This window comes from Drosophila hydei, unplaced genomic scaffold (genome assembly GCF_003285905.1).
Source record: "Drosophila hydei strain 15085-1641.00,03,60 unplaced genomic scaffold, DhydRS2 tig00000001-arrow-pilon, whole genome shotgun sequence".
In the NCBI taxonomy this organism is placed as follows: Eukaryota; Metazoa; Arthropoda; class Insecta; order Diptera; family Drosophilidae; genus Drosophila; species Drosophila hydei.
This window is the reverse complement of record NW_022045643.1, coordinates 2,457,759-2,473,337: the sequence shown is the minus strand read 5'-3', so window position 1 is coordinate 2,473,337 and position 15,579 is coordinate 2,457,759. Positions and strand designations below refer to the sequence as shown.

The 15,579-nt window shown below is 41.8% G+C and overlaps 3 protein-coding genes across 3 annotated transcripts; 1 reads left to right on the top strand and 2 right to left on the bottom strand.

The window, feature by feature from the left end:
* The first annotated feature begins 5,509 nt into the window (after positions 1–5,509).
* On the top strand, positions 5,510–9,030 carry LOC111593101 (mucin-2). The gene has a single exon (XM_023305701.2). It carries the CDS (start codon positions 5,536–5,538, stop codon positions 9,028–9,030), a length of 3,495 nt encoding a protein of 1,164 aa, XP_023161469.2. The 5' UTR covers positions 5,510–5,535.
* Positions 9,031–12,147: 3,117 nt separating this feature from the next.
* LOC111593103 lies at positions 12,148–12,606 on the bottom strand. Its single transcript, XM_023305702.2, has one exon. The coding sequence runs from the start codon at positions 12,604–12,606 to the stop codon at positions 12,148–12,150; it is 459 nt and encodes a 152-aa protein (XP_023161470.2).
* Positions 12,607–13,545: 939 nt separating this feature from the next.
* On the bottom strand, positions 13,546–14,015 carry LOC115483472. The gene has a single exon (XM_030225568.1). It carries the CDS (start codon positions 14,008–14,010, stop codon positions 13,546–13,548), a length of 465 nt encoding a protein of 154 aa, XP_030081428.1. The 5' UTR covers positions 14,011–14,015.
* Between the last annotated feature and the right edge of the window lie 1,564 nt (positions 14,016–15,579).

Genomic DNA, 15,579 nt, shown 5'->3' with positions numbered 1-15,579 from the left:
TACATAGTTTTGATGCATGGAGCAAGCGGTTTTTGTTATTTAGAATTGTCAACTTGCTCCAAGTCTAACCTTGACATGCTTGAGGTATATTAAAGAGCAATTTGATATTACATTAAATATAAAACTTTAACCATAAGCTTGACTTATGATTAAATAGCTCAGCCAAGGCTTAAGCATAGCGTGTCCTGAGTTGGGAATAAGCAAAGCTTGGCATGAGGTCGGAATAAAGTCTAAGCTCTCTTTTGCCAGCCTTACAGCTTCTATGCTTGAACGCTTAATCACATTAACACACTCATATGTCAATAGTTCACTTAAAGAAATCAACTGTAAACAGTTTACTCGCTTAGTTTGCCCCTCTGCTGCTGCCACTCAACGCTCTTAGTTATTTTTCTGCTGTTCATGCTCAAACGCGCCGCCAAAAGAGTCGAAGTAATAATACTCAAATAAAACATTTACAGGCGCAGACGGCGGAAAACTGCAAATGACATACCCTGTTGTAGAGCGATGGGTAGGTAGGTAGGTGGTGTGGTGCGGTGGTGCGATGTCGCTGTTGTTGCTGTGTCCACAAAACAGCGTCGAGTTGAGTGAGTCAAGTGGAATGTGAAGTGCAGAGGCCGTCGCCGGGTAGAGGAAATAAAGAGGAGAATGGTAGTCGCAGCCAAGTGCACTTCATTTCGTTTCCCCCTCATAAATTCAAACCGAAAAATTCGCTTACGGCAGCGCAGCGGGGGCATAGCACGAAGTGCACTTGAAAACAAGCTGCCTACAGTGCCACACAGCCACAGAGCAGACACGCACACGTACAGTGTGGATTAGTTGCAGCTACTATGGTTAAGCGTCGCTCTAGAAACTCTAATTTTGTTGAAAAGTCAAAAGAAATTTAGAAAATTCCTGATTATCAACGCAAACGCCAGAGCTAAACAAGAAAATACTTTAAGAATTGCATCAAATTTATCAAATTCAAGATAATACAAAATTATAGTCTAAAAATGTCTTTAGGCCCCACAGTCTCCTAGCTCAAGCTCCAGCTCCAGCTCTGCAGCTGTCGGCGTGTTCTTTGCGCAGGTGTCTGTGTGTGTGTCTGGTAGGAAATTTAGTTGCCTCAACAGAACCGCAAATGCGACAAAAGCAGAATGCAATTCGCACTTGAAACTGAAAAGCGAAAAACAACAACAACAACAACATCAACTGGAACAACAACAAAGCGCATTGTGGTTAAAAGAGAAAAACTTTGGTAGCAACTTTAGCCCAGGCGGCAGCTGCTGCTGCTGTTGCTGCCTTTTTTCCAAGAGGTTTTCCCAATTTGCGGCAGAAAATGAAAATTTAAATTTTTAAGCAACGCAAACGTCGACGAACGAAGTCTGCCAAAAAGTTGCTCAACAGTTTTTCAGTGAGCTGTTTTTTTTTATTATTTTCATTTTCCGCTGCAGCTGAAAAATTTCACACATTTCCCACAGCGCATTGCCGTGTGCCACTATCCAAATGCTCCATTTGCCTGCCATTTCCCTTGCTTGTTTTATTTTTTTGTGCCAGCATCTTTTCATCAGGCAAGTCTCGACACGCTGACATTTAACAATTTTGTCAGCATGCAACAACTTCCACGTTTTTGCTTCTTTTGAGGCTTTCCCGCAATGAGACGAACTGCTAGTTGCCATGTTTCTCAGTCTGCGCACTCGTTTCAATTTAATATAATGAAGGACAGGAATCTCTTATATTGTTTGACCAACTGGCCAACAGGCGCCGGGCAATCATCGCAAAGAATGCACAACCGACAGGAGGTGTTTCCTGCACCAACAGCTGCAGCTCCAGCTGTTGCCAGCTGCGTGCTCTGTAGCATGCAACAAATGCCTCAAGTGCATAACTGCTGCCGCTGGGGTCTGTCAGTCCGGCATAAATCACTGCATTTGCTCGTTGGCAAGGACCTGCCTGCCTGCCCGCCTGCTCACCCCTCTCGTCCTGCTGCGTATGTGCTCCATGGCTAATCTGTGGTTGTGGCCTGCCTGACAGCTCCCTCGCCCGTTTGCCCTACCATTATGGAGAGCTGGCCCGGCTGGCAAATGCAGCTTTTGTTTGCCTTCGCATGCACTCTCTACTTTCACTGTTTGCCTCACACTTGGCTCAATTAAAAAATAGCTTCGCTCCGCTTTGGGCAGGTGCGGCAAGGACAACTGTTTCCTTTGGCAATTAATTTGTACTCGTTCAAAGGCATTTTTAATTACCTTTCTACACGAAATGCAGCAGTTTTTGCTTGTACGCAGCGTTGATTTTCGCACCTATATAAATATATGCAGAACTTTCCAAAGTTCCCCCGGTCCGTACATGCATTTTATTATTGGGTCAGCCTAACAGACAAGCAGACAAAGAGATAGCATGTGTTGATAGCTGTTCTTTATTGCTCCATTATATTAATGGCAACTAAGTACAACACAATTACGAATGCTGCCAGGAGTTACCTTTCAGCTGGCCAATTTCTGCAGAGCTCCGCTGCATTGACTTTTGCTTTCGGCATCAGCTGAAAGGCAACTGAGCTCAAGTTCTGTTACACTTTCGTTCGAATTCTGAGAAAACTTCGTAACTTTCTACGAACCAATGCTTGAAGTCGGGCAACGGAAACGAGAGAAAAAACTCGCTGAGAGAAAAATATTTTGCGCAAGCGCAGAAAAAATCTGAGTTGAAAAAGTTCCTGAGCTCAATTGAGCAAAGTTTTTATAAGAGTAGAAGAGCAAAAGGCTTGAATGAAGTCTGTGATTAGATGAAGCATAAGCATAAGATTTAGCTTAGAGTCTGACTGACAGGAAAAGTAAAAATTAAATTCATATAATAATTATAAAGTAAACAGAAATATTTCATATATATATATATATATATATATATATTAAATCATTTTAACACACTTCAATAAATATTTGCTTTCAATAATTGCATAAACAAAACTATATCTCAATTAATTGTGCTCTAATTCCTCTTTTTTGTCAGTTGTTAGCAAATATTTGTTTCGGTATTTCACAATCAATATTTTGCCATCAAATATATTTATCAAAAAAATATTTTCAAATCAGACTAAATGCTTAAAATAAATTGAATGTGAGAATTCGATTGATTTGGCAAAGGACACTAAATAAAGGACGAATTTTCTATACCCTCTCAGAAAAAGCTTGCTTAAGCAGATAGTTATGTTAATAAGACACTCAAAAGTCGCACTTAGCTCATGTTAATCTCCAATATAGATGATATATGTTCAGATATGTTCCAGATCTCATGACACATGAAGGATGCCCTTTGACAGGAGCACTAGCAGCTGTAGAGAGAGGAATTGCAAAGCAGGTTACCAAAAACTCAAATTCCTAATAGAAGCGAGGCAGACGAGCGTAAACAAAGATTCATTCGATTTTAATTAACAGAAACAGCAAAGCCATGTAAATGGGAACTTGGATGAAAAATAGTATGTAATGAAAGCAATGCAGCTGGTGTGCAAAGCCTCAACATAATGCAGTACATTTCGTCTTTGCTCTATCTCAGTCGAGAGTACTTTGTTGAATTTTGCTTTTGCTTTTGCTTTGGCTTTGGCTTAAATTTGTGTTCGACTTTCTGTTTTGTAGGTAATTTCTTTATGCGCGCAGCGTACACAGCTTGATTTGTGGCGCTTTGTCTTAGATGCCCCCAAATGTTTCGCCCCTCTCAGGAATAAAACGTGAAGGTTGCCCCATGTAGCAACCACTCACGTAAGCCGTGCGAAAGATATGTAAGCCAAGCTCGGGGCTAGGCGATTCTCGCCAGCGACACACGCACACGGACGAGGTCAATTTCATGCAGCACACACAGCGACAACAACAATAACAACAACAATAGCAGCAACAACATTGACAACTTCTGCTGCTTGGATACATGTAGGACACGTACTCCTTTGCGCGTTGGCTGCTTTTCTTTTGATGCCGCACGACAGGTGCTCAGTTGTAACTAAACGTCCGTTCCAGCTACACCACCTGGCCAACACATGCCTGTCTGTGTGTGTGTGTTTGTGTGTGTGTCTGTCTCATATATGCCAGCACACACATCAGGCGGGCAGCTGTTAGACGGTCACGTTTGCCCAGGCCGTAATTGATAGTTCAATCTGTTGCAGATCAAACGCTTGACAGCAGCCAACAGATCAAGCTGAAAAATTGCCTTCGAGCCGGAATTGAGCTTAGTCGCTTAAGCATACGACTATTTATGAATTTATGGTTAAAGCTATTTGGTTTCTTCTTTCTACAATTGTCAATTTATTTTATATTAAAAAGTTTCTTTCAGCTGCATAAATTCAATTTCAAAAACACTTTATTTATATTTTCTTTTACATTTTAGCTGCTCTTTCAAGCTTTCAATCATTTTTTCTATAGCTTGAGCACGTGCTAAAGCGTGTTGCACTTCACTTTGGGAAAACTCGACTTAATCCGTGCATAGATTTATGCTTTTAACTTATTTGCAGTAGAAATGCTATTGCACTTTTCTAACTTTTCTTCCTCTACTTCAGCTTGTTCTTTGGAAAATAAGTCTTTTATTGGTAGCCGGAGTTGTGCTGCCAATTTTGTTTACTGCTCATGTTTTGTCGCTTTATTTTAATGGCTGACGCGTTGAAATACTCGGCTTCATTTATGTTTATGCTCGCATTTTTTATTTGTGTAATTTAAGCGTCGAGTGGCGTTCATAAATTCTGATGCTGAGAGGTCACGTTGTCTCATTAAAACAACAACAGCAATAAGTGTAATAACAACAGCAATAAGCACAACACCCACACACACACATACACACACAACCACACAGCGAGCAACGGGAATAAAATTGTTTACCTTTACGTGAAATAATAACAAGTTGTATATTTTCCATAAAGACTATAAGCAATCATCTTTGAAATTGAGTAAAATCCATTAAATTTAATTCCCAATTAATAATCTGAAGTGTAATCTCAACCAATTGACCAATTGTAAGTGGGGGCCAAACAGGTTTATCAATATGAATCTGATTATTTTAGTCTATGACTAAACAAAAGGAAGCACTCAATGACTTCTTAGAAATATGATAACGTGTCGATACAACTAACTACTTTTTGGAAGCTTCTTTTAAGAATATACAAAAGTCTACGACATTCGAGCGGACTGCGATATTTATATTTATTGATAAGGCGATCTTCACGCGAGTTAAAATAATTTAATATATTATAAGCATTTATATATATGTATGTTTTATAATCTTATCAGTTATATTAATGACAACTTTTATCTGGCAGAAGCTTCATATAGTGAATGAATTTGCCTAAGCAAGTTTAGTTTCGAAAATATCATCAGCTAGTGAACATATAAAAGCAATAAAAGGAGAAAGCACATAAATAATACACAGAGAAATCGCAGCTTTTTTTTTTAATAAAATGAAAGGTAAATGTTATATTAAATTTATTATCATTTTATTAGAAAGACTCCAAATTGTATGCCTAATTTAACTTTGTCTACACTTGCAGTCAACACGTTTAATTGGCTGCCAGTGCTATTTCTACTGGTGGCCATGGGTCTAGCTTTGCGCAGTGAGCCGAGGCACGCAACTTGTGACAATGAGCAAAGATATGAGAATCAGGTTATGTGCGCGGGCGTGCAATTCGGCTATCGAGCGCCCTATCCGGACAACTGCAGCTTGGTCCTGGTTTGCGATTGTCTATACCCCACTGTGCAGATCTGTCCAGCGGACTTGTGGTGGGATAACAAGACACAGAACTGTAACTGGCCGCAGGAAACGGAGTGTATTTACTACACCATCGAGACAACAACCGGCTTGTATGATCCAACTACACCCACAATAGATGGCACTTGGCCCACATCTAGCTATGATCCACCACCGCCACCACCGGGCATTGCGAAATCATTCTGTAAGAACTTTCCGGATGGTTCGGTGCATCGATATCCATACGATTGCAATGCTTATATCAATTGTACGCTTGGCTGGCCAGTATTGAATTATTGTGACCATGATAAGGTCTTCAATCAGTGGCTGCTCATTTGCGATACGCCAGAGACCGCTGAGTGTGAGCCACTGCCTTTGCCGCCCTCGACAACAACCCAAGAGCCAATAACAACACCAGCAACCACTGAAAAGCCAACAACAGCACCACCAACAACAACTACAGTGGAGCCCACAACAACTACAGCCGCGCCAACAACAACAACCGTCGAGCCAACAACAACTACAGTGGAGCCCACAACAACTACAACCGCGCCAACAACAACAACCGTCGAGCCAACAACAACTACAGCCGCGCCAACAACAACTACAGTTGAGCCAACTTCAACAACTGAAGATGGACAGTGTGGCCCGCCACCTCTTGGCATTGATGAGGATTACTGCTTTGATTTAGGAAACGGCTTCTATGAATATCCCTACGATTGCAGTGCGTACATTACCTGTCGCAATGGCTGCACGAATATGGCTTATTGCATACCCGACAAGCTCTTCAACTCGCTGTGGCACATATGTGATACGCCCAATTCGGTCAACTGTCAACCTGTGGCATATCCGACAACGACAACGCCTGGAACCACCGATGACACCAGCAGTTCGAGCAGTGGTGCGGAGACAAGCACAACGCCAGTGCCAACGGATACCAGCACCACCACAGTTGCAACTACAACAACACCTGCATTGCCACCAGATGTAAATCCCGATCTATGTAAGGGCTTGCCTGATTACACACGCTTTCCCTATGCCGCCGACTGCTCTCAGTTCCTGCAATGCAGGGACAATCAGGTGATTTTGGGTCAGTGTGCTCCTTCGCTGCTCTTCAATCCCGATTTCTTGATATGTGATAATGCCGATGATGTGATATGTTACGAAGATCGCACCACCAGCACCAGCACTGAAGCGCCTACTACAACAACTAGCAGCACGACGGTAACAACGACGCCTGCGACAACACCTGGGCCAGCTGATCTGTGCGCCAATGAGCCCATGGGAACTTCATATCCGTATGTGCAGAATTGCGAATATTATATTCTATGCTTGGGTGATGGCGAATACTATGTTGCCAGATGCATTTCGAATACGTACTTTGATCCAAAAACGGGTAATTGTGGGGCAAATGTATCGCCGACAGCTTGCAGGGAGCAGGATACAGCCACAACCACAACCGAGGCAACAACAACGACAAAGACGACAACGGAAGTTGTCAGCACCATTTCAACACCTACCACTAGTGTGGCAACAACGACAACCGTGGCACCCGTGCGACCGGGCGGCATATGTGGCACTAAGGATGAGGGCGAAATGATTGCCTATCCGAACGATTGCAGCAAGTATATTGTCTGTGTGTCGCCGATTCCGGTTGGTTTCTACTGCACGGCCGGCTCCTACTTCAGTGCCAAACAGCAGCAGTGTGTGAGCTGGGAGGACAGCGATTGCGACAAAGACACGGCCACAACACCTGGCCACACCCAGGCACCCTTGGAGCCGACCATGTGTACGAACAGCACTCGCGAGACGTTCCCCTACCCGGAGAACTGCCAGTGGTTCATACGCTGTGTCGACGATTACATCTACATGATGGATGTGTGCAACTGCGGCGAATACTACGATCCGATAAGCGGCAAATGCGGTGCTGACGTGCCATCGGATGCCTGTCGCTGGGACTACACATCCACAACAACAGCAACGACAACTGAGGCAACGCCAGAGCCCACACCTCCCGTAACACGTCCACCACCACAAAAGGGTCCATGTGATGATGCAGCCGATGGCGAACTAGTGCCCTATCCCAACGACTGCTCCAAGTACATCAAATGCGATCGTCCAATAGCCGCCGCATACGACTGCGATGAAGGCGATGAGTTTAGTCCAGAGTTACGTAAATGTATGGAGGCTTCGCTGGCCAATTGCCACGTTGGTACAACGGCGAACCCCGCAGAACCAACGACACCTAGTTGGCCAGGCTCAACAACAGCCAGTGACCAGACAACCGACTCAACCACGAGTCCGGGCTCGTCCATAACTCCTGAGCCTTCCACAACTGTTGAGCCATCTACAACTCCTGAGACTTCCACAACTCCTAAGCCTTCCTCAACTCCGGAGATTTCCACAACCTCGGAGGCATCCACCACTCCCAGCCCATCCACAACCTCCCAGTCTTCCACTACTAGCGAACCTTCCACAACTACTGAGCCTTCCACAACACCGAACACATCAACAAGCGAGCCCAGCACAAGCCCTGAATCAACAACAACTGAACAGACGACCACGCCAGCGCCTTCAGGCGGCATTTGCGGCGGTAAACCAAATGGAACCCTTGTGCCATATCCAAACAATTGTGGCAAATATATTGTATGCCAAGAGCCCATACCCGTGGGCTATGATTGTCCTGAAGGTCTGGAGTTTAGCCCCACACAGTTGGAGTGTATGGATCCCGAGTTGGCCAACTGTATACCAAAACCAACCACGGCAACAACGACATCTTCCCCAAGCACTACGCCTTTCACAACGAAACCCACAACTTACACTACTCCAGATACCACGCTGTCTACGCCTACCACTCCTGACGTTCCATGTAATACTTCTCCCGACACTTCCAGTACAGTAACAGATACTACTACTCCGAATACTCCGGAGACCTCAACAACAGTGACGGATTCTACAACTCCGACTACTACTACTACAGACGTTCCGTGTAATACTTCTCCCGACACTTCCAGTACAGTAACAGCTAGTACTACTCCGAATACTCCGGAAACTTCCAGCACAGTAATCGATACTACAAGTCCAATGACAACTGAGACGCCGCCAAGCACAACAGTTGCAACAACGCAGAGGACAACTTCAGGACCAACAACAATACATCCCGATACGCCCAACATATGCTGCGGTCACCCGCTAGGCACAGTTTTGCCATATCCGAACGATTGCAATCGTTATGTTGTCTGTGACTATCCCATACCCTATGCTGTGGTCTGTGGGGAGGGCACACTGTTCGATGCAGAGTATCTGCAATGCACAGCCAACGAAAATGTAAATTGTATATGAGGAGTATTGATCTTTAATTAAATATTTAAAAGCAATCACAAATATAGACGAAGCTAATGAATTATGTATGGAATGCTCCTCTCTTCGGCTCTGGTTCCCACACTTTCAGAATCAATTGTCTAAATGCACAAATGCAAATCCAGTTTAGACGCTTTAACGACAACTTTTACGGCCTCTGAGACATGTTAGAGTTGGTATCAATTACACGTAAACCCTTTTTGAAAGCATTGCCATTACAAATCCCACACAAGTACACACAAAAAAGATAATTTGCCACTTAATATCGAGTCCCAGGAAACAGGCGTGCGACAAGCAGGAAGCCCCACAACAAGACAGCGGCAAGGACATTTTATTTTCGTATACGATAATATCAGTAACAAGTTTCAGCAATTTATCGTTGTTTGATTTTGCCAAAGGCTCGTGCCCAACCTCCCTAGTCCATATCCTTACCTAATCCGATTTCAAGTTTGGCCACATGTACTACAATTGGCTAAGGAATTATATTTGGGGCGGGCAAATACATATAATACTGCTGTGTATCTAGGCAGAGCGGGAGAGAGGGAGAGGGTAGAAGCAACTCGAAAGTAAAGTAGAAATGTTGTGTGACAACAAGAAGGAAGAGACAAATAAACACATTTGGAACAAATTGTATGGCAATAATGTTAACCTAATGCGTTCCATTTGTCGCAATTCAAACGATAGACACGCTTTGCGAGTCAAGTGATTTGTTAACTCCCCTGGGGCCGGCAAGCAAATTGGGCAGAGTCTTGGCCTTATCGGAGAATGGGCTATTAGTGTGCGCCAGGTATTATATATGCTCAGTCTACTGTAGCGCATAAAACAATTTGGCAGCAGTTGGCTGTCTTCCAGATCAATTGCCAATTTACATAGCCAGTTTGCAGCGACATTCTTCATAAATCGCAGTTAAAAAACAATTTTGCCAAACATTTATTTCGCTCGAATTTTGAAACGAAGCCAAGTTTAAAGTGCTGCCTGGAAATTGGGCGACTAGCCAAAGTCTCACACAGCATGTCTATAAATGTCACACTGGGTGTATGCGTAATATGAATGTAAAACATGTTAGAAAAGTTGCAAAATCAAACTGCAAATGAATCTGAGCTAAGCTACGCCCCACAAGCGTATCATAGCCCAATGGTGAATTATGAATCAACTCTTGACAAAATTCCTATTCCCTCTAATAATGCAAATTAATTATACGCCACGTAGACATAACTTTATATTATTAAAACAATTCATAAAGCATATCAAATGCATTTTGTCAGTTTGACAGCTTGTTAAACTTTGATAAAAGCTCAGCCCGAGCTGTGCAACGTACAATTAGCGAATCGAAATGTAATGTTCATATTCTATGTGCCAAACTACCCAGCACAAACACGTTTGGGTTTATAAAACTTTTGCTCTGCATATTAATATGCAATTCCAACCATTTATGTAAAATATATTTTATGCTACCCGCGAGAATTCAGCGAGTTGTGCAACAGTTAGACAGGAGCGCACATACACACACAAACAGACACACATTCACGGTTAGCTGAGCTTTTGCATATCTAAATTGCATATTGATCCAAGTCAAAAGAAGCTTCAAAGTTTTCAATTTGATTGACGGATGTGTGTTTGATTTAACTTGTATTTATTTTATTTTTTAACAGTTTCTGCTTTGTTTTGTTGTCAGGTGCGATTTGAATAATTTTATAAATTTGATTGGATTTGATTTTGTGAAATTGAAGTAGCAGAATGAAAGGTTCTAATTTGCCTTTCGTTTTAGTTTTGTAAATTTCGTATCTTCTGATCTCCTTCTTCTCCTGCAACTCCCTCCTCCCAACGCCCTTCTTCAGGTTCATTTGCCGGGCCAGTGATGATGCCATGCGGTATGGTTATGGGTAAAGCTGGGTCCGTGTGCTCCATCAATACTTGCAACAGCATTGGAGTTCGAAATACCCGTAATAATCACCTTTCCGTTGCCAAATGCAATAGTAGAATTCTGTTGCTTAGCCAACTGAATGGCCAAGTTGGCCAATGCGGTGCTTAGGATATCACTGCTGGTCTGAGGAGCTGCCAAGCTGTAGGCAAAGATGCTGCCGATGATCAAACAAACAACTGATACGAGATGCATGGCTAAGTCGCTGTAAGTTACTGTGCTTTTCGTCAACCAAATGTTGCCTTTTATACAAAAGATCTTACAGCTGTTGACCTTGTTAGACTAGCTATAACTTTGCTGGCAAAGGTTAATGTCAGAATTAGTCAAATATTTAACAATTGAATTGGGTTTTGCTACTTCGTGTTTCAGAAGGCAGAAGGCAACACCTGTTCTTAAGCAATCATTCATCTAATCTGGTTTGCCTTAGAGAAATATTTCACCTGTAATCAGTTGAGTCCAACTCAGCATTAGGCGAGCAAAAACATTACATGTTTGCTTCACAAACAATCATGAATAGAATGACATTAGAGCTGCCAATGTTCGTAATAATCAACGAACTGTTCTTACATTGAACAGTCGAATTGTTCGCTTAGCCAACTCTATGGCCTCATTGGCTAATTCGGCAAAGATGCTACACTTGAGAAACTTAGGAACTAATACCATATGACGTCTCTCTAAATGATATAACTTTCCTCAGTTACCATAGCTAGATGTTGCTTTTAAGCAAAACATTTTATAAATTGTCCTATATTTAACATGAAGATAAAAGCGTGAAGTGTTTGCTTAACAAACAAGCGTGAATAGCTCAAGCAATATTAAGACTGATATTTGTTCATCGGTTATATTGTTTATATGGTTTACCTGCAACAAGAGCAACACTCTTACTTAAATCCTATTTAAATTACAAATTATTTTCATTTAATTTGTAGTTAAAATATACAATTGCTTATGAATGCAATCTATATCTTAGATCAAAAATTCTTAGCTCAGACGCTCTGGATACACATTAAAAGAGGCCTCAACATTTTCAATTTGATTGACTTTTAGCTTGTATTTATTTAATATTTAAACAGTTTTGTTTAGTTTTATGGTGGAATGTGAACAATTTAATAAATTTGAATTGAATTCTGTTGGGTAAGACCGAGAGATTGAAGGTTTGTCTGTCATTTGTCTCAGATTTAGTTATTAGGTCTATTGTTCTCCTCCTCCTCTACCAGTTCTTCGGCATCATCAGCATCCTCGGGATCCTCATGGTAATTCTCCGACATCAGCTCTAAAATTTGCCCATCATCCTCAGGAGTTTCGATGTCATTTTCTTCCTCGGGATTTCCACGCCAGAAACCGTTCCAGCCATTGTTCCAGCCATTGATCCAGCCATAGTTCCAGCCAACTGGGCGACTATAATGTTGCCAGACAGGTTTGTGTCCATCAATAGTGGCAGTGGCGTTGGAGTTCGCAATACCCGTAATAATCACCGTTCCGTTGTCAATTGCAATAGTAGAATTCTTTTGCTTAGCCAACTGAATGGCCAAGTTGGCCAATGCGGTGCTTAGGATATCACTGTTGGTCTGAGGAGCTGCCAAGGTGTAGGCAAAGATGCTGCCGATGATCAAGCTAACCACTGATACGATATGCATGGCTAAGTCGCTGTAAGTAACTGTGCTTTCCGTCAGCCAAATGTTGCCTTTTATACAAAAGATCTTACAGCTCTTGGCATTGCTACTTGGTGTTTCATGAAGTAAACACCTGTTCTTAAGCAATCATTCATCTAATATGGTTTGCCTTAGAGGAATATTTCACCTGTAATCATTTGAGTCCAACTCAGCATTAGGCGAGCAAAACATTACATGTTTGCTTCACAAACAATCATGAATAGAATGACATGTTCGTAATAATCAACGAACTGTTCTTACATTGAACAGTCGAATTGTTCGCTTAGCCAACTCTATGGCCTCATTGGCTAATTCGGCAAAGATGCTACACTTGAGAAACTTAGGAACTAATACCATATGACGTCTCTCTAAATGATATAACTTTCCTCAGTTACCATAGCTAGATGTTGCTTTTAAGCAAAACATTTTATAAATTGTCCTATATTTAACATGAAGATAAAAGCTGTTCATAAGTAAACGTTGGTTGTCGGGCCACTAATCTGCTAGCCCCAAGAGCGAGAACATTACACAAGCCAGCGTGAAGTGTTTGCTTAACAAACAAGCGTGAATAGCTCAAGCAATATTAAGACTGATATTTGTTCATCGGTTATATTGTTTATATGGTTTACCTGCAACAAGAGCAACACTCTTACTTAAATCCTATTTAAATTACAAATTATTTTCATTTAATTTGTAGTTAAAATATACACTTGCTTGTGAATGCAATCCATATCTTAGATCAAAAATTCTTAGCTCAGACGCTCTGGATACACATTAAAAGAGGCCTCAACATTTTCAATTTGATTGACTTTTAGCTTGTATTTATTTAATATTTCAACAGTTTTGTTTAGTTTTATGGTGGAATGTGAACAATTTAATAAATTTGAATTGAATTCTGTTGGGTAGGAGTTAGAGATTGAATGTTTAAACTGCCATTTCGTTCTCCTCTTCGAACTCCTCCTCCTTCAGATCTTCGGCATCATCAGCATCCTCGGGATCCTCAGGGTAATTCTCCGACATCAGCTCTACAATTTGCTCATCATCCTCAGGAGTTTCGATGTCATTTTCTTCCTCGGGATTTCCACGCCAGAAACCGTTCCAGCCATTGTTCCAGCCATTGATCCAGCCATAGTTCCAGCCAACTGGGCGACTATAATGTTGCCAGACAGGTTTGTGTCCATCAATAGTGGCAGTGGCGTTGGAGTTCGCAATACCCGTAATAGTCACCGTTCCGTTGCCAATTGCAATAGTAGAATTCTTTTGCTTAGCCAACTGAATGGCCAAGTTGGCCAATGCGGTGCTTAGGATATCACTGTTGGTCTGAGGAGCTGCCAATGTGTAGGCAAAGATGCTGCCGATGATCAAGCTAACCACTGATACGATATGCATGGTTAAGTCACTGATACCACGTTTTAAGTAACTGTGTTGTCAGCCAGCCAAATGTTGCTTTTTATACAAAAGATCTTGCTCTAGGCGGCGCTATGTTATTGGATCTTACAAAATGCATACAAATATTTCATAATGTGGCAAATATTTAACAATTGAAATGGGTTCAGTTCCATGAAGGTAACAGCTGTGCTTAAGCAAACGCCGCTAATCTGGTTACCTTAGAGCGACAATATTACACAAGATAAGTCTAAAGTTTTACTTAACAAACAAGTTCGAATTTCTCTATAGATCGATTAAATGTGAAAAGCTTCTGATGTATGGCATAAAATATGTGTCAGTCAATTTCGAAATAGCTAAGCATCCACTAAGAATTGGTTGTAGATCAAATTTCGTAGGCTCGAACTCTCTAGCACTAACGCTCCTTAGATTATAGCAGCTTATACGGATTCATAAAACGAGTTATAGTACTTAGCTCATATTCCTCTTCTAATAAGTCAATGAAGTAATAAAAAAGTTAAATATCTTCAAAAAGTTTGCAGGTGGATCAGTATATCCGTCAGTGCAATCTTAAGCCAAATCCAGTTATCAACAAAAGTTGAGTGCATAAAAGAGAAGCGATTACAAGGCGGCAATAACACGATCCAGTCATATAAAAAAGAGGGCTCACAAATTTAATGTCACCAGGCGAAACGAAACGTTTAGCTTTTTATGCTTGAGGATGCAGCCAGAACTTCAGCGGCGTCCATATAACAAGTCAGGCTACAATATTCATAAAGGCGCGCATCATCGTTATTAGTATGTCAGCTGGATGAGGGAGAGGGAGGAAGGAAGAGGAGGTGATGGAGAGGGGAGCGGTAAACGGGGCTGCGTGTAAACAAGTCGACAACAAATTATGAGTCACGCAACAACATTTTATGTACTACACGTTGATTGAAGATTGTTTGGGTGTCAGTCGAACGTTGCGTATACGAAGCGTGTGCAGCAGCGAAAATAAAGCAAAAAGTTGTATCTTAATTAAATAGCGCGTTGACTGTACTGAAGCGACGTTTTTAATTAAATGAGAAATGCAAATGTGAATTTGCCGCTGGTGATACGATTTTTGTCGTTGGCTTTTTGCTCTGATTTTTCGAGTATATTCAGCGTTTTCCTGCCAACTGTTTACCTGTCGCCGCACATTTTCGCATTTACAATTTCTTTGTAATTCGACTTTTTACCTTTGCCCCGAATGGAAAGTGGCAGAAGCGAAAGCGAAAGTGAAAGTTGATATAAAATTAATTAACCACAGGCAATGTACTCGTCGTGCATATTGCATGTGATGAGATTTCTATTAATTTAAGAGCTCGTTGCGTTTCATTTGTGAACGCCGAGTGGCAGAGTTGATTTAATTAAACTTTCTGCGAGCCTTCATTGATTTGTCGCATCGGCTGAGAAATCGACAATTTTATGGCATGGTAATTGTGTTTTAATTCCCATGGCAAGTGAAACTTTACGAATTGCAAATTGTGCCATAGCAAACAAGCCGCAATTGCCTAGTCGCTGTTTTCATAAGCCAAACTTCAACTTGCCACT

What these genes read in the sequence shown, in the direction of transcription:
- LOC111593103 (XM_023305702.2), bottom strand. Translation starts at nt 12,606, where the DNA reads ATGCATATCGTATCAGTGGTTAGCTTGATCATCGGCAGCATCTTTGCC.
- LOC111593101 (XM_023305701.2), top strand. Translation starts at nt 5,536, where the DNA reads ATGGGTCTAGCTTTGCGCAGTGAGCCGAGGCACGCAACTTGTGACAAT.
- LOC115483472 (XM_030225568.1), bottom strand. Translation starts at nt 14,010, where the DNA reads ATGCATATCGTATCAGTGGTTAGCTTGATCATCGGCAGCATCTTTGCC.